At 41.5% G+C, this 19,924-nt stretch overlaps 1 protein-coding gene across 1 annotated transcript in view; it reads left to right on the top strand.

The window, feature by feature from the left end:
• LOC144499560 (nectin-3-like) overlaps positions 1-18,351 on the top strand; it is a 269,457-nt gene extending 251,106 nt beyond the window's left edge. The window contains exon 6 of the mRNA XM_078221665.1: positions 14,758-18,351. Within this exon, the coding sequence (XP_078077791.1) occupies positions 14,758-15,356 (599 nt within the window). The 3' untranslated portion in view covers positions 15,357-18,351. The remainder of the gene's footprint in view (positions 1-14,757) is intronic.
• The last annotated feature ends 1,573 nt before the right edge of the window (positions 18,352-19,924 follow it).

The raw sequence follows: 19,924 nt of genomic DNA, 5'->3' as shown, positions 1-19,924 counted from the left end.
CCAAATAATGACATCATGGTGGGGCGAGAAATAAACAAAAAAATAACTGATGCATGTAAAAATGATACAGCAATTATCATGGGGGATTTTAATCTGCATATCAATTGGCCAAACCAGGTCGGTCAAGGCAGCCTTGAGGAGGAGTTCACAGAATGTGTCCGCGATAGCTTCCTTGAACAGTATGTAATGGAACCGACAAGGGAGCAATTATCCTAGATCTGGTCCTGTGTAATGAGACGGGAATAATTAATGATCTTGCAGTTAGGGAGTACAGTACCTCTCGGAAGAAGCAATCACAGTATGGTTGAATTTAAAATACAGATGGAGCGTGAAAAGGTAAAATCCAATACCAGTGTCTTGTGCTTAAACAAAGGAGACTACAAAGGGATGAGGGAGGAGTTGGCTAAGGTAGACTGGGAGCAAAAGCTTTATGGTGGAACAATTGAGGAACAGTGGAGGACTTTCAAAGTGACCTTTCACAGTGCTCAGCAAAAGTATATACCAGTGATAAGGAAGGACTGTAGAAAAAAAGATAATCAGCCATGGATATCTAAGGAAATAAAGGAGGGTATCAAATTGAAAGAAAATGCATACAAAGTGGCAAAGATTAGTGGGAACCTAAAGGATTGGGAAATCTTTAAAGGTCAGCAGAAAGCCATGAAAAAAGCTATCAAGAAAGGTAAGATGGATTATGAGAGTAAACTAGCTCAGAATATAAAAACAGATACCAAACGTTTCTACAAATATATAAAATGAGAAAGAGTGGCTAAAGTAAACATTGGATGAGAAAAGGGATGTAATAACTGGAAATGAGAAAATGGCTGAGGCATTGAACAGATATTTTGTGTCGGTCTTCACAGTGGAAGACACAAATAACGTGTCAAAAATTGTTGACAGGAAGGCTATGGCAGGTGAGAACCTAGAAACTATCAGTATCAAGAAAGAGGCAGTGTGGGGCAAGTTAATGGCGCTAAAGTCTCCTGGTCCTGATGGAATGCATCCCAGGGTACTGAAAGAGATGGCGGGAGAAATAGCAAATGCACTAGTGGTAATTTACCAAAATTCGCTGGACTCTGGGGTGGTTCCTGCAGATTGGAAAACAGCAAGTGTGACGTCACTGTTTAAAAAAGGAGGTAGACAAAAGGCAGGTAACTATAGGCCGGTTAGCTTAACTTCTGTAGTAGGGAAAATGCTTGAATCTATCATCAAGGAAGAAATAGCGAGACATCTGGATATAAATTGTCCCATTGGTAAGATGTAGCATGGGTTCATGAAGAGAAGGTCATGTTTGACTAATTTGGTGGAATTCTTTGAGAACATTACATGTGCAGTGGACAATGGGGAACCTGTGGCTGTGGTGTATCTGGATTTCCAGAAGGCATTTGACAAGGTGCTGCACCAAAGTCTGCTATATAAGATAAAGGTGCACGGTGTTATGGGTAATGTATTAGCATGGATAGAGGATTGGTTGACTAATGGAAAGCAAAGAGTGGGGGTAAATGGGTGTTTTGCTGGTTGGTGATCAGTGACTAATGGTGTGCCTCAGGGATCAGTGTTGGGACTGCAATTGTTTACGATTTAGATAGCTGATTTGGAGTTGGGGACCAAGTGTACTGTGTCAAAACTCGCAGATGGCACTAAGATGGGTGGCAGAACAAAGTGTGCAGAGGATGCTGAAAGTCTGCAAAGGGATATAGTTAGTCTAAGTGAGTGGGTGAGGGTCTGGCAGATGGAGTACAATGTTGGTAAATGTGAGGTCACCCATTTTGGTAGGAATAACAACAAAATGGATTATTATTTAAATAGTAAAAAATTGCAGCATGCTGCTATGCAGAGGGACCTGAGTGTCCTTGTGCAGGAATCTCAAGGAGTTGGTTTGCAGATGCAGCAGGTAATTAAGAAGGCAAATGGAATTTTGTCCTTCATTGCTAGAGGGATGGAGTTTAAAAACAGCGCGATTATGCTGCAGCTGTATAAGGTGCTGGTGAGGCCACACCTGGAGTACTGCGTACAGTTTTGGTCTCCTTACTTGAGAAAGGATATACTGGCACTGGAGGGGGTGCAGAGGAGATTCACTAGGTTGATTCCGGAGTTGAGAGGGTTGGCTTATGAGGAGAGACCGAGTAGACTGAGGCTATACTCATTGGAATTCAGAAGAATGAGGGGAGATCTTATAGAAACATATAAGATTATGAAGGGAATAGATAAGATAGAATCAGGGAAGTTTCCACTGGCGGGTGAAACTAGAACTAGGGGGCATAGCCTCAAAATAATGGGAAGCAGATTTAGGACTGAATTGAGGAGGAACGTCTTCACACAAAGGGTTGTGAATCTGTGGAATTCCCTGCCAGTGAAGCAGTTGAGGCTACCTCATTGAGTGTTTTTAAGGCAAGGATAAATAAATTTTTGAACAGTAAAGAAATTAAGGGTTATGGTGAGCGGGCGGGTAAGTGGAGCTGAGTCCACAAAAAGATCAGGCATGATCTTATTGAATGGCGGAACAGGCTCGAGGGGCCAGGTGGCCTACTCCTGCTCCTAGTTCTTAAGTTCTTATGGCCTCTCTTGTTTGTAGTATAAATAAATGGTTTGGAAGAAAATGTGGGTGACCTTATTAGTCAGTTTGCAGATGACACAAAGATTGGTGGAGTTGCTGATACTGCTGGGGATTGTCAGAGGATACAACAGGATATAGATAGATTGGAGACTTGGGCACAGAAATGGCAGATAAAGTTTAATCCGGAAAAATGTAATGTGATGCATTTTGGAGGATCAAATTTAGGTATGAATTATATTGTAAATGGCAGAATCCCTAGGAACGTTAACGTACAGAATGATCTGGGTATACAGGTCCACAGTTCCCTAAAAGAGGCATCACAGGTTCCCAAGGTGATTAAGTACAAGAGTTGGGAAATCATGTTGCAGCTATATAAAACCTTGGTTAGGCCACATTTGGAGTATTGTGTGCAGTTCTGGTCACCACACTACCAGAAGGACGTGAAAGCTTTGGAGAGAGTGCAAAGAAGGTTCACCAGGATTTGCCTGGTCTTGAGGGTATTCGCTATGAGGAGAGGTTAAATAAACTAGGATTGTTTTCACTGGAAAGATGGAGGCTGCGAGGAGACCTGATAGAGGTCTACAAAATTATGAGAGGCATAGACAGGGTGGATAGTCAGCGTTTTTTTCCAAGGGTGGAAGCGTCAATTACAAGGGGGCACAAGTTCAAGGTAAGCGGGGGAAAGTTTAAGGGAAATGTGTGGGGGAAGTTTTTCATGCAGAGTTGTAGATGCCTGGAATGCGCTGCCAGAGGAGGTGGTAGAAGCAGGCACATTAGCAACACTTAACAGGCATCTGGATGGGTACCTGAATAGGGAGGGAATAAAGGGACACGGACCGAGTAATGGCAGAAGGTTTTTTTTAGTTTAGTTAGGGCATCATGATTGGCACAGGCTTGTAGGGATGAAGGGCCTGTTCCTGTGCTGTACTTTTCTTTATTCTTTGTTCCTTTCTTTGAAGCTTCTCAGTTAGAAGCAGAATGAGACTAAGAGAATTAAGCATGCTGATCCCCATGTTAATTGTTTCAGCACTGCAGTGCTCATGATGCCCCTTTAAGTTTATTTATTAGTGTCTCAAGTAGGCTCACATTAACACTGCAGTGAAGTTACTGTGAAAATCCCCGAGTTGCCACACTCCAGCACCTGTTCGGGTACACTGAGAGAGAATTTAGCATGGCCAATGTACCTAACCAACACTGTGGGAGGAAACCGGCGCAGCTGGAAGAAACCCACGTAGACAGGGGGAGAATGTGCAAACTCCGCACAGATCCAAGTGACCCAAGCCGGGAATCAAACCTGGGTCCCTGCCACATGCTGCCCATATAATGGTCAGCATGGTCTTCTCCTTGAATGTTAAAACCTGCCACTCCCCTTTTTAATTTCTGCTGTCTGTACTGCTTTTTAACAAGAATGAAAAAAGTGTCCGAAAATGTCATTGCATGCTGTGTAGTACATTTAGGTGATGCAGTATAGGTGGCGTGGCTGCTAAGGTTGAATAACTGCCAATGTGTGTGAGTTGTAAATTTTGGGTATGAGGCTTTTGAGTATGCAGCAAGCCAAAGTGTATGAGAATGAGGTAAGACGTATGAGTGTTGGTGTTGCCTATTTATTGATAGTGCGTGAATGATGGTGGTATGGTGAACTGAGCAGTGAAGATGAAAGGTGACAGTGGATCAGTGGTATTGTCATTGAACTAGTAATCCAGAGATCCAGGGCAAGATCTGGGAGCCCAGATTCAAATCCTGCCATGGCAGATGTTAAAATTTGAATTCAATGAAATTAGAATTAGAAAGTCTAATGATGATTATGAAACCATTATCGATTGTCGTAAAATCTCATCTGGTTCACTAATGTCCTTACTTGGTCTGGCCTACATATGATTCCAGATCCACAGCAATGTGGTTGATTCTCAAATGCCCTCTGAAATGGAGGGCAGTTGGGGATGGGCAATAAATGCTGACTCAGTCAGTGACACACACATCCCGTAAAATGAATTTTAAATGAAGGATGAGTCTGTCTTTTTATATTCTTTCATTGGGATGAGGGTGTCACATTTGTTACCATTTGTAATTGCTTAATAATTAGAGTACTGTGTGCATTTTTGGTGCACTGTTGTAAGAAAGGATGTCAAAGCCAGAGAGAAACAGTGTAGATTTACCAGGATGATGCCAATGATGGGAAGCTAGCTATGGGAGAGACCTGACATACGAAACTGCTTTTTGTACAACAGGGAAGGAGATGGAGTTTTTTAGAATTACGACTTGCATTGATTGAGTGAGTAGAGAAAGTTTATTTAATCTGGTTTGGAATCGATGACATGCCATCAATTTAAAATTGTCTGTGTGTGAAGAAGGTTAGGAGAAATGTCTTTATGCAGAGGGTTATTGTGGCATGTTTTGACACAGACAGTGGATGTGACAGGTCATTGCTTTAAAATGGAAATTGGATAAAAATCTGAAGCCAAGTAGGAAAAAGTACAGTAGAAAGAGACTGATTAATTGGTCTTAGTTTTAGTTACTCTAGCAAAGATTTTGCAAAGATGAAATGCATCAAATGGTGGCCTCCTTTGCTGCAAGCTTCTATGAACCTTTCTGCTGTTTCCAATTGACAGCTCATTAACTTTCTTTGATTCTGTCACATTACTGATTTTTTAAAATAAAATTTGAATTGCACACAAATAATGTGTTTGAGAATATTTCTGAATATTTGGAAAGGTTTTTTCCCCTTGAATGGTCAATATTATAGTGTGTTTATTAGCCTGTTACAACCAGGTTAACAGGGTGAACGGACTCCTCAACCCAGGTGATTCATTTAAATTAATGATATGTGAGCTTCAAGGGTGTTTGAGGCTCGATATTTTCCAAGCACAGAAAAAAAACCCACAACTTGACACGGATATTTTCATGCATTCTATAGCTGGGCGATTTTTCACAATGTCCAACAGATGCTGGTGTTGCAGCTGTACTGGAATAGCTTGGCTAGAATCATAGAGGTGTACAGCATTGAAACAGGCCCTTCGGCCCAACTTGTCCGTGCCGCCTTTTTTTAACGACTAAGCTCGTCCTGATTGCCCACATTTGGCCCATATCGCTCGATAGCCGTCTTACCCATGTAACTGTCTAATCGCTTTATAAAAGACAAAATTGTACCCGCCTCTACTACTACCTCTGGCAGCTTGTTCCAGACGCTCACTACCCTCTGTGAATAAACTGCCCCTCTGGACCCTTTTGTACCTCTTTCCTCTTTCCTTAAACCTCTAGTTTTTGACTCTCCTACACTTAGGAAAAGATATTGACTATCTAGATGATCTATGCCCCTCATTATTTTATAGACATCTATAAGATCACTCCAAGCCTCCTACGCGCCAGGGAAAACAAAGTCCCAGTCTATCCAGCCTCTCCTTATAACTCAAACCATCAAGTCTTGGTAGCACTCTAGTAAATCTTTTCTGCACTCTTTCTAGTTTAATAATATCCTTTCTATAATACGGTGACCAGAACTGTACACAGTACTCCAAATGTGGCATTACGAATGTCTTGTACAACTTCAACAAGACGTCCCAACTCCTGTATTCAATGTTCTGACCCATGAAACCAAGCATGCCAAATGCGTTCTTCACCACTCTGTCCACCTTTGACTCCACTTTCAAGGAGCTATGAACATGTCCTGGATCTCTTTGTTCGATAACTCTCCCCGAGTCCTACCATTATCTGAGTAAGTCCTGTCCTGGTTCAATCTACCAAAATGCGTCACCTCTCATTTATCTAAGATTTGTATTAATGTTTACTCGATAATGCCCACCGGAAAGGAGGAGTGGCTGGTTCTGGAGCACAAGTCTTCATTACTGCTGCCAGGAAATTGTAAGCTCTGATAGGTTTTGCTGAATCCAGTGCCTTCAGCTGTTTCTTGAAATCAGAGAAAGTGAGTCAAATTGGTGGAAGACTGGCATTTGTGATCGTGGGGACTGCAGTAGGAGGCCAAGATGGATCATTGGCACTTCAGGCTGAAGATGATTGCAAATGCTTCAGCCTTGACTTTTACACTGATGTGCTGGGCCCTTCTTCTGACCAGTTGTGTAATTGTCCATCACCATTCACACCTGAATGCAGCAGGGATTTGATCTGTTGTTTGTGGGATTACTTAGCTCTTTGCATTCTGTTTTAAGAGCATTTAGCTCTTAGCATTCTGTTTATAACGTTTGTAAGTAGTCCCATTATAGCTTCACGAGGTTGGCACCTCATTTTTCAGTGTGCCTGGTATTGATCATGGCATGCTCTCCTGCACCCCTCATAGTTTATGATCTTCACTGAGAGTAGCTTTTAATTCCAGATTTATTCATGATTTGAATTTAGATTCCGCCAGTTGCCATGTCCCCAGTGCATTAACCTGGATATTAGCACTACACAGCCATCCCTCAAAAATGGGGTATCATGACTCCAATTGCAAGGGTTTTCAGTTGTATTGTAGGATTTCCCCAGATAGAGCTCAGATCCATGGACTTGAGGTGTAAGTAAAAGCAACCAAGGCAGGCTGAAAAATTGTACGAGATGGGAAGTCACAATTATAAAAATAAAGCATGTTTTTGGAGTGTGGGCAAAAAACTGGAATGGATAATGAGTTAAAGGTAGGAGAAGGATGATCCAATGCAACAAGTCGTCAATATAGATCATTGATTTGATTGTTGTACAATATTTAACTGTGTTTGGTATCCTGTCTGTAAATCTTCAACACTTGTGGATGGTACAGTAGTTAGCACTGATGCCTCACAAACCAGAGACCCCAGTTTGATTCTGTCCTTGGGTGACTGTCTGTGTGGAGTTTGAATGTTCCCCCCATATTTGCGTGGGTTTCCTCTGGATGCTCCGGCTTCCTCCCACAGTCCAAAGATGTGTAGGTTAGGTGGATTGGCCACGGTAAATGTGCGGGGTTGAGGGGATGGGGTGGGAGGTTTGGCCTGTGTAAGATGCTCTTTCAGAGAGTTAGTACAGACTTGATGGGCTGAAATACCTCCTCCTGCATTGTAGGGATTCTTTGGTTCAGCATGTCATAGCAGAGACAGTGTAACCACTTCAATCCAGAAATCTTTGTCTGGATGTCCAGTATTGCTTCAAACTTCTGTTCTGTCAGCTTGTTGCACTCCATGATTCCTTTAAGATTAATATATTGTTGCGTATGCAAGGGAATACTAACTGCAAGATTTGTTTGTTCCAGTTTTGTTTTTTACCCGGTTGCTGGTCCAGCTGCATGTCTTTTGAGGCACACTTTAGAACCTGCTGTCAGGACCCCCTCCAAAAAAAACAGTCCTTGGTCCATCTGTCCTTGAAAATTACCACACTATCTTCAACCTCCTTTAACTCTCTAAAGTCACCACATTGAAATCTCCCAACTCTAAGCCGATCCTTCCCAGAACTTTGAACGCTGGATTTTCACTTTGGGAGTGGGGATCAGAATTTGGGGCCATTTCCAGGTCTTGAGCCTGGCCCCAGAAAGAAACAGAAATGTACCATGGGGATGATCCCTAATTAATATGGAGGTGGATTTAGTGGCCACAAAGGTGTGAAAGAGGTAGGCCAACTCAAGCCCGGGCCTCATAGCACACTACAGTGCAGAAGGAGGCCATTCGGCCCATTGAGCACTGACCACAATCCCACTCAGGCCCTATTCCCTTAACCCCCACTTATTTCCCTAATCTCCCTGACACTAGGGTCAATTTAACATGGCCAGTCAACCTAACCTGCACATCTTTAGACTGAGAGAGGAAACCAGAGCACCCGGAGGAAACCCACACGCACATTGGGAGAATGTGCAAACTCCACACAGATAGTGTCCCAAGCATTTGCCATGGCAGCCATTATGATGGCTCTGTTGTTTGAGTGCTTTCTGGCTGCCATCTTGGGCCATTGATGGAGAGGGAGAAGGCTCTTGAAGTGGGGACATCTGCACCTATGTGGACACTTGAAATGATCAGGACAGTTAGCCTTGGAGAGCAGAAGCTTTTGCAGTGCTAAAGTTTTGTTCCCCACTCCCAGTGTGAAAAGTGGCCAGTGAAGATTCAATGTAGTTGAGCTGGGTTTTTCATTTCAGTGAAGTCTCAGTGCAGCCACAGGTCTTGGGGCAGAGCACTCCTTATATTTCAGATGTTGACCGAGGTGTCATGCTAAAAGAGATAGAATACGGAGGGCAGGTATTGATGGGCATTTCTCAGGCTGGGGACAAGGTGAAAGTGGTGTTTCCCAGGGATCCTTGTCTTTTCTGATTAATATAAATAATTTAGAAATGGATGTTGAGGGCAAAATCTCTAAATTTGCAGGCGTTACTAAGCTATGGGGGATAGTGAATTGTAATGATGAGACTGAGCGACTTCAAAGACAAGTTGGCCAAATGGGCAGATACCTGGCGGACTAATTTCAAGATGTGGAGATGCCGGCATTGGACTGGGGTAAACACAGTAAGAAGTTTAACAACACCAGGTTAAAGTCCAACAGGTTTATTTGGTACCAAATAAACCTGTTGGACTTTAATCTGGTGTTGTTAAACTTCTTACTGAGACTAATTTCAATACAGCGAAATGTGAGGTAGTCAATTTTGGTAGAAGAAACATGGAGAGACAATACAGGCTCAATGGTACAACTTTGAGGGGAGTACAGGAGCAGAGGGACCTCTGGGTTCAAGTGCATAATTGGCACAGTGGGGCAGCATAATGGGGCGGTACAGTGGGTGGCCAGGAAAGTTGAATCAATTAGTATAAAGGATCCATGGGTTTATAAATAGAGGCATAGAGTATAAAATCAAGGAAGTGATGCTATGCCTCTACAAATCGTTGGTCAGACCACTTTTAGAGTATTGTGTTCAGTTTTGGACACCTCATAGAGGTGTCCAAAACTGGAAACAGGCCCTTCGACCCAACTTGTCCATGCCGCACTTTTTTTTAAACCCCTAAGCAAGTCCCAATTGACCGCATTTGGCCCATATCCCTCTATACCCATCTTACCCATGTCTAAATGTTTTTTAAGAGACAAAATTGTACCCGCCTCTACTACTACCTCTGGTAACTTGTTCCAGGCACTCGCCATCCTCTGTGTGAAAGAAGTTGTCCCTCTGGGCACTTTGTATCTCTCCCCTCTCACCTTAAACCTATGCCCTCTAGTTTTAGACTCCCCTACCTTTGGGAAAAGATATTGACTCTCTACCTTATCTATACCCCTCAATATTTGATAGGCCTCTATAAGGTCGTCCCTCAGCCTTCTACCCTCGAGAAAAAAGTCCCAGTCTATCCAACCCCTCCTTATAATTCAAACATTCAAATCTCGGTAGCATCCTAGTAAATCTTTTCTGCACTCTTTCTAGTTTAATAATATCCTTTCTATAATAGGGTGATCAGAACTGTACACAGTATTGCAAGTGTAGCCTGACCTATGTCTTGTACAACTTCAACAAGACGTCCCAACTGCTGTATTCAATGTTCTGGCCAATGAAACCAAGCATGCTGAATGCTGCCTTCACCACTCTGTCCACCTGTGACTCCACTTTCAAGGAACTATGAACCTGTACCCCTAGATTTCTTTGCTCTGTAATTCTCCCCAACGCTCTACCATTAACTGAGTAAGTCCTGCCCTGGTTTAATCTACCAAAATGCATCACCTCGCATTTATCTAAATTAAATTCCATCTGCCATTCGTCAGCCCACTGGCCCAATTGTTCAAGTTCCTGCTGCAATCCGAGATAATCTTCTTTACTGTCCACTATGCCACCAATCTTGGTGTCATCTGCAAACTTACTAACCATGCCTCCTATATTCTCTTCCAAATCATTAATATAAATGACAAATAACAATGGACCAGCACTGATTCCTGAGGCACACGGCTGGTCACACGTCTCCAGTTTAAAAAACAACCTTCTACAACCACCCTCTGGCTTCTGTCATCAAGCCAATTTTATATCCATTTAGCTACCTCACCCTGGATCCCGTGAGATTTAACCTTATGCAACAACCTACCATGCGGTACCTTGTCAAAGGCCTCGCTAAAGTCCATGTAGACAACATCAACTGCACTGCCCTCGTCTACCTTCTTGCTTACCCCTTCCAAAAACTCAGTCAAATTTGAGACCCATGATTTTCCACTCAAAGTCATGCTGACTAATCAGTCCTTGCATCTCTAAATGCTTCATTTGAAGGAAGGTTGTTAAAGCCTGAAAATGAATGCAAAGGAGATTTACTAGAATGATACCAGGCATGAGGAATTTTGGATACAAGGAAAAATTACAGAAATTGGACTTGTTCTCCTTGGAGCAGAGAAGATTAAGAGGTGACCTTACTGAGGTGTTCAAAATTATGAACAATTTTGACAAGGTAAAGCAGGATATTCTGTTTGTACTAGTTGGTATGTCAGTGACTATGGGTCACAATTTCAAGATGGCCAACAAGAGAGCTAGAAGTAAGATGAGGAGTAACTTCTTTACTCAGAGTTGTTGTGATTTGGAATGTGCTGCCTAGGAGAGTGGTGGAGGCGGATTCCATAGGAGATTTCAAAAGAGGACTGGACATATTTGAAAGTGATGAATTTAGAGTGCTACAGAGATAAGGCTGGAGAGTGGGACTAGCTGAGGAGCTCTTTCTGGACCAGTGTAGACATGATGGGCCAAATGGTATCCTTCTCTACTGTAAAAATCTATGATTCTATAAATATTTGCCAGTACGCTGGCAATTCTTTCTCTGCTCCTCTTCAAAATCGTGCCACAAGATATTTCCTGCCGATGAGCAGATGGGGCTTCCTTTTAACATCGCATTTGAAAGATTGCCTTAGTACGACACTGAGGATGTCAGCCTAGATTCTTTTAAGCTCCACTCTTTGGAATGGGGCTTGGACCCATAACTTTCTGACTTGGAGATGAGAATGCTACTGACTGAGACAAGCAGCTGTATGTAATGTAATACTAGGTCAAGTATACTCTTCCAAAGAACAGTACAGCACAGGAACAGGCCCTTTGGCCTTCCAAGTCTGCGCCGATCATGATGCCTGCCCTAAACTAAAACCGTATGCACTTAGAGTCCGTATCCTTCCATTCCCATCCTATTCATGTATTCGTCTAGATGTCCCTTAAATGCCGCTACCTGCTCCCACCACCTCCCTGGGTAGTACATTCCAGATATTCACCACCCCCTGTGTGAAAAAAAACTTGCCTCACGCATCTCTAAACTTTTCCCCATGTACCTTAAACCCCAGTACTTGACATTTCTAGCCCAGGAAAGAGCATCTGACTATCCACTCTGTCCATGCCATTCATAATCTTGTAAACCTCTATCAGGTCGCCCCTCAACCTCCGTTGTTCCAGTGAGAACAAACCAACTTTATCCAACCTCTCCTCGGAGCTAATACCCTCCAGACCAGGCAACATGCTGGTAAATCTCTTCTGTACCCTCTCTAAAGCATCCACATCCTTCTGATAGTGTGGCGACCAGAATTGTGCACAATATTCCAAATGAGGCCTAACTAAGGTTCGGTACAACTGCAGCATGACCTGCCAATTTTTATACTCAATGCCCTAACCGATGAAGGCAAGCATGCCGTATGCCTTCTTGACTACCCTATTCACCTGCGTTGCCACTCTGTGATCGGTGGGCATGTACGCCCAGATCTCTCTGCCTGTCAAATATTCCTAAGGGTTCTACCATTTACTATATAATTCCTACATGCATTGGACCTTCCAAAATGCATTACCTTTCATTTGTCTGGATTAAACTCCATTTGCCATTTCTCCGCCCAAATCTCCAACCGGTCTGTATCTTGCTGTATCCTCTGACGATCCTCTTCACTATCCGCAACTCCACCAATTTTTGTGTCACCTGTGAACTTACTAATCAGAAAGCTATATCCCAGCTACATTTTCCTGCAAATCATTTATAAAAGCTATGAACAACAAAGGTCCCAGAGCTGATCCCTGTGGAACACCGATAGTCACAGATTTCCATTCAGAAAAGCACCCCTGTACAGCTACCCTCTGTCTTCTATGCCCTTCTGGATCCATATTGCCAGTTCTCCTCTGATCCCGTGTGACTTCACCTTTCGTACCAGTCTACCAGGAGGTACCTTGTCAAAGGCTTTACTGAAGTCCATGTATACAGCATCCACTGCCTTTCCCTCATCTATCATCTTCGTCACTTCCTTGAAAAACTCGATCAAGTTAGTGACATATGACCTCCCCTTCAGAAAACCATGCTGTCACTAATAAGTTCATTTGTTTCCAAATGTGAGTAAATCCTGTCCCTAAGAATCTTTTCCAATAATTTCCCTACCATTGATGTAAGGCTCACCAGCCTACAATTTCCTGGATTATCTCTGCTGCCATTCTTAAACAATGGAACAACATTGACTATTCTCCAGTCCTCTGGAACTTCACCTGTAGCCAATGGGGATACAAAATTTCTCCATGCCTACTTTTTTGATCTTGGCCACAAAATATAGAATTACATAAAATTAAAACACAAAGAAGTTATTTGGATTAACCAATCCATGTTGTCATTTACCCTCCACATGAGCATTAGTCCGAATCGCATGTGCCTATACTGTTGGTGCTAACTAGCCAAAATTAAAACATAGTTGGATGTAAGAAGGATTACTGGTGTCTCCTCCAAGCATTAACCAAGTTCTTGGGTGCTAAGATTCTGCCTATTCTGGGTACATGGTATACATATGGTTTTAAAATCTGAAGAGGAAACTTTATATCCTTAGAAATTTACAAAGTACCTAAATCATGTAACATTTAAATGTTGTACAATCCTGTTTAAATTATATACAAAGTAAAATATAAAAATATGCCTCATGTACACTTTCAGATTTTAAAGCTTTCTATTTTTGTTAACTGATTGTTTTTAGATCTTATTCTGATATTTGATTTGTTTTGGATTGTGCAGAAATATTTGCAGTCATTCAGTAGTCCAGATAGTGAATGATCTTGGGATATGACAGTTACCTAGCTCTTAGTTTGAGAGAGCTGACATTTGATAGCGTAGGCTTAGAATCATAGAACCACTACAGTGCAGAAGGATTTGGCCCATTCAGTCTGTATCGACCACAATCCCACCCAGGCCCTATTCCCGTAATCCCACCCATTTACCATGCTAATCTCCCTGACACTAGGGTCAATTTAGCACGGCCAATCCACCTAACCCGCACATCTTTGGATTGTGGAAGGAAACAGGAGCACCTGTAGGAAACCCACGCAGTTACGGGGAGAAAGTGCAAACTCCACACAGAAAGTGACCAGAGGCCGGAATTGAACCCAGATCCCTGACGTTGAGGCAGCAGTGTAAACCACTGTGACACCATGCCTCCCAATTTCATGCTCTCCTAAACATTGATGATGTATGAGTTAAACTTAGTTGAATTTTTTTGTTTCTTCCGCCAACCCAATTCCAGGAATCCATACCTGGGCTATTAACATAGTCTATAGTAGGAAACCTGAACTGTTCAGATCTCAGTTGGCCTTTGCAGCACAAATGCCACAAGTGAATCATAACATCCCTACAGTGCAAAAGGAGGCCCATTGAGTCTGCATCGACACTGCGAAAGAGCATCTTACCCAGACCCATTGAGTCTGCACCAACTCTCCAACAAAGCATCTTACGCAGGCCCACTCCTACCCTACAACCCACAACCCCAAGTATTTACCCCACTGATCTCCCTAACATAAACATCTTGGGACACTAAGGAACAATTTAACATAGCCAATCCACATAACCTGCACATCTTTGGACTTTGGGAGGAAACTGGAGCACCCAGAGGAAACCCACGCGGACATGGGGAGAACATGTCACTGAAGACTGGAATTGAACTGAGTCACTGAAGACTGGAATTGAACTCGGGTCCTTGGCGCTGTGAGGCAGCAGTACCACCATGCCGCCCTAATGTAATAAGAACATTGAAAAATAAAAATCCTGTAAAGAAATGAATGCTAGACCTACATTTGGTATATAGCAAGTTCTGCAGTTAAATTATCACCAAGAAAGATATGCCTGTAATGCGTTGTTGCATTTTCAAACATACTTGCCTGATATCATCAGTGTTCTGTTGTTGTTTTTCCATGTTCTGTTTAAAAAAAGCAGTTAGTTGCTTGAGAATTATAAACTAATAACTTGTGATGCTGTTTATACGAATGTATTCATTGCTTTTCTGTCTCTATCCATCCCTATCCCACTTCCTATTAGATCCACCCACTACTACCCTGCTATCAACAACAGCACCTCCAATTTACTCAACAGCGGCTATCTCAGGTTTATCTGCTTTTACCCAGAGGCTTCCAATTCCTTCAAAAAACATGGAATCTGTGAAGAGTGACAGTTTAGGAACCATCATTGGAGGTGTGGTTGGTGGCACACTCTTTCTCATGCTTGTGGTAATCATCATTATAATGTTTTGCTTGAGACACCGGCGTACTTTCCGCGGGGACTACTACACAAAGCAGTTTGCTGGAACTGCAGACATACAGAAGGACTCTCAAATGGATGTTTTACAATCAAATCGAATTGAGCCATACACTGATTATGAGAAAAGTGACCAGAAGCTTGAACCAAATAACATATTCCAGGATTATCCCATAGAGGTGCAGAAAAGTAAATGGCAAAGTGAGGACAACATAAATAACAGGTACACTGAAGGTGTTGAGATACCTGTCGACTATTATGAAGATCGAAAAATTCCCAATGCATCTCGGTATCTACATGATGACTATTATGATGAAAATGAAGATGACCTCGTTTCACACTTAGATGGTTCAATCATTTCTCGGCGGGAGTGGTATGTCTAGTGGTTATTGATAAATGTTCATGAGGCATGGGAGGGATTTCAATTCAACTAGGTTTCCATCTGTTTGTTTTTCCCCCACATTTCCATGTGTGTGTCCTTGTTTTCCAAAGAAAGAACAAATTGTGCTTTCCATGATGAAAATGGAACTGTGGTTTTGTACTAGTTTTGCAGCTAGCATAAAATGAAATCCAAACTATAGAATTATACTGACAGTGTCAATATTATCCAAATTTTTAAGGCCTCCATACTTAACTGTGTAAAGATCCTGTAACTGTTTACAACTGAGGCAATTTCTGAGTGGGTTTTGGTGGTAAAAAAGCAGTTACTGCCTACAGACTACTGACATTTTCATCCACTCCTTCCATTGAGTTCCCTGCCAACCTGACCAGTGCTTACTTTGTTTTACATGTAATTATGGAGCATAACAGATTTCACGCATATGGAGTTGGCTGAATAAGAAACTGCTTTGGTATTTTTAAAACATTACAATTATTTTTTTTGTCAGATTGTTCACTTGTTTAAGTGTTTACATTCTTCCTTCCTCTTTTTGTTTTTCATCGCATTTTGTCAGGAAAAATATGAAGATTTGTTTTCTTGTCTGCACACTGAAGAGCACTCCTAAACCTGCCTTGTCGAGAACACAGGGTGTAGAGAAACAGTTGATAGGCCAGTGCAAAATTAAATGCATTCGTGCCTGAATCTTAAATTAGATTGAAAACCAACTGCATCCTTCAGATGTAGTGGGCTGTAATTTAGATCTTAAAATAATTAGCTTTTTTGAAATCATAGTTATGTTTGAGTAATGATACGATTAATTGAGGCCAGAATCTACAGTGCAGTGTTCTGAAACTTAAGTTGAGGCTGTAGATGATGATTAACATTTCTTTCTCTATCACTGTGAGATATTTATCTCTTAAAATTAAAGCCAAGCATTTTGGTTTTAAGAGCTTCTTCATACAGCCCTAAACTTTTCCCTTTTCATTGGAAAGCACTTTAGTTCAAAAGTGCTGGTTATCACTTGTTCATAGACACACAGATTGTTTTCTCACCTGTACGTGTGCAAACAAAACCGCACAGCTTGTGAAATAGATTGTGGATATGGTACACATAGAAAGCTGGTGAAAACTCTCCAATAGGGCAGAATTAATTAATGCTCTGAGCTTTGTGTTGATGTATATAAATGCAAAAGAGATTTACTGTACAGTACTTTTTGTACTTTATCTGTTTTATAAAGTTAGTGCAATGTTGATTTGACATGCTGTTTGTGAAATATACATTTTGGTGGAAAAAAACTTAAATTGCCTTTAACTTGATTTAATTATCAATTCCAACACTGCAAAATGCTGTAAGATATGCTCAAATCTACTTTTTATTTAATGCTGGAATTTTCTCATGCCACAAAACAGTAAACCTCAGTACATAATGTGCTATTTATTTCTTTTTTTAAAAAAAGGCGCATTTTTCTTTTTGAAGGAAAAATAAGATGAAGGAAAATGTCAAGTCATTTTAACTACACAAGAACTATGAAGAGTGTCATGTCTGGTACTTGGGAACTTAATTAATGAAACCAATTTCTGTTGGCATCAATCGTAATTTGCTGCAAATAAATTTTTAGCTGGTAATTGCCCTCTAAGAAGACAAAAATATAGAATGCAGCACCGTTATTCATGCTGTAATCTATTGGAATTTGCCAATCTTAATTGCATGGTTCTAACTTCATTATTGTTGAAACCTTCAATTAAAATGGGGGAAGTCTTGAATCTGGAAGAGATTCTAACTGAGAATTAGTGGAAGGAGAGCAATCTGCAAAAGGTCAGGCTTTGTTATTTTGCACAATTTGTTGGTATGTGATGTTGCCTATTCTTTGATTTCTGTTTTCTTTTCTTTATTAACCAGACTGAGACACCAGTGGTGATCTGTGTAAATTACTGGTGAGCAGGTTGACTGAGTACAGTGCAGTTCACTCTGTTTAAACTGTGACTTGTGACGGCCAATTTCAAGAAGTAGTTGGCAACCCAGGTTTCCTGCTTCCCTACTGAAAACACCTGAACCAAGTGAGCTGGTATGATGAATAGCTCATGTACTTAACTTAGTTCTTTGGCTATCAAGTGCTCAAGGTACCCAGCTGTTGTGACTGTTTTGTTATACAGTAACATTGCTTTCTTGAAGTATGAAGGCAGTTTCAATGATGCCACCACAGATATCAGTAATTTAGTTTTACTAAATTCGGAATTGTCTTGAGAAGATGTTTGTATCCTGAAACACATTTAATTAAATTTGGAGCAAATAATGGGCTGTAACTTTTGGGCTCCCCAGCATCGGATTGGGTGGGGGAGGGGGGTGAGCAGCATAGAACCCCAATGATGCGTTGAGCAATCCATCTCAGAACTTCTCAGCAATTACCTAAAAGTGCCAACTTTCTCAAGGCGCTGTGAACCATCCGAAAATTAAATCTCAAACTTCGGATGGTTCCGACTGTGTTGCACCAATAATTATTCGGAAGAAGTTAGAAGATTTAAAGCTCTTGTAATTTCTGGATAACTGTTGTAAAGATCAAGAATAGTAACCCAAGACAATGGGAACCCCTGACCTCCCCGGGAGTGTTCTCCACCCCACTAACTAACAAACTCCCATGGTATTCCCCACAACCTCCCCCCCCCCCCCCCCCCCTCCCCGCCCCCCCACTTCCTGGGGCCCCTCCAAAGGCCCGGTTCTCATCTCCAACCCGATCCCCCCCACACCATGACCCGACCAAACTCGCCACTCCCCAATCAATCTCCTCCACTCACCAAATCCTATCCACTTAATACTTACCTTTCCTGGCCTTTTAATTTCAATTGGACCTTTTCACTTACTTGCATTGTGGCTGCTATTGCTGTTTTGAAAACGAGGTCTTGTCCAAAGATGTGTGGGTTAGGTCGATTGGCCATGCTAAAATTGCCCTTAGTGTCCTGAGATGCGTAGGTTAGTGGGATTAGTGGGTAAATATGTAGGGATATGGGGGTAGGGCCTGGGTGGGATTGTGGTCGGTGCAGACTCGATGGGCCGAATGTCCTCTTTCTGTACTGTAGGGTTTCTATGATTCTATGATTCTTCTGGAATCAGATCCTGCTGGACTGCTTCGCTGCCTGGATCTCACCTGGCCTGAGTCAGAAGGTCAGATGCAACAGGCACAGAAGAGATTTGGTGTAGGTAAGTGGGCACGGAGTGACAATTTGATGCTGATTGCCATCCCAAGGACGTTATGGCCAAATATATTCACAATTCCTATTCTTTGTTTAGCTAAAATCCGATATTTCCAGGCAGTAACTTCTCAGTCCTTCTATAATTTTGACATTCTGGTAAACTGACAGCAAGTATTGTCCTGTGGTTAAGGATGACCATTATATAATGGAAGGATTAAATAGGGCCAATTAAAACAAATAATAGACCAGTTCTGTTATTAATTGAATCCTTAAATGATAAATTAAATGATTTTATTGTTGACATGATGGTCACAATAGTTGAGCATTGAAACTAAGGACTGGACTCGAGCATCGTATATATTGGTGCAAGGAATCAAACCTCAACCTAAAAGCTGTGTCAAATTCAAATTATGTTTTGGGAGCTATGGTTGCGTTCAGCTATAACTTCACTCCAGTCTGGAGGATTTTTAAAATGAGAACCAGGGTATATGAGTTACTTATGATGTGACAGATTGGAGACTGCTAGTATCCTCAGCCTTTCCATTTTTAAAAATTTGTTCCTGGGATATGAGTGTTTGTTGTCTATCCCTAATTGCCCTTGAGATTGTAATAATCATAACACAAATTTTTCATGCTAAAACATGGAACACAAACTAAATAACCATAACTTGTGATTAGCAATGGCATATCATAAACCTAAGACTTTATCACTCTTAAATTATGCAACAGTGTTGGAAAAAGTCAGCAGCTCTGGCAACATCTGTAGGGAGAGAAAACAGAGTTAACGATTCAAGACTTTTTGGCTCTTCCTCAGAATTAAAGAGATGGAGAAATGTGTTTGATATTAAACTGTAGCTGGGACAGATTGCAACATGATGTAGCAACCTTCAGAACAAGAGACAGATGGCCCATATTTGGGGTAAGGGGTTTGCATTGGGACAATCGATGAATGGGACATTAAAAAAGAGTTTAAGATGGAGGAGAAAGGTTACACACAAGTTGGTGAATTCAGTGTTGATTGACTCTAAATTATGCACTTGCGTTCACTTGTGAATTGATGTCCAGGGCATGCAGTGCAATTTTATTTCTTTGCTATTTTCTAAATACAAGATGAATATTTAAAAACTGAAAAAGAATAATTTGAAAATATTGGTGGTAGAGGATTTTATTAAATCAAACATTCCTGAAAAAAAATTCCAAGTGTTACAATTTTTACTTAACTGAATGGGTATGTGCCAATGATAAGTGGTATTTGCAGGGCTCTACGCATGTCAATAAGTAGCTGTGAAATCTAGGACTCATGAATCCATGTAAGAAGACTGAAGTATATTTGGGCAATTCTGTTCATTACACAATCCATTTCAATGTACTTTTAAAATCTGGT

Source organism: Mustelus asterias, chromosome 10, assembly GCF_964213995.1.
Source record: "Mustelus asterias chromosome 10, sMusAst1.hap1.1, whole genome shotgun sequence".
Taxonomy (NCBI): Eukaryota; Metazoa; Chordata; class Chondrichthyes; order Carcharhiniformes; family Triakidae; genus Mustelus; species Mustelus asterias.
The sequence above is the reverse complement of the archived record's forward strand: the minus strand, read 5'-3'. Positions and strand labels throughout refer to the sequence as shown.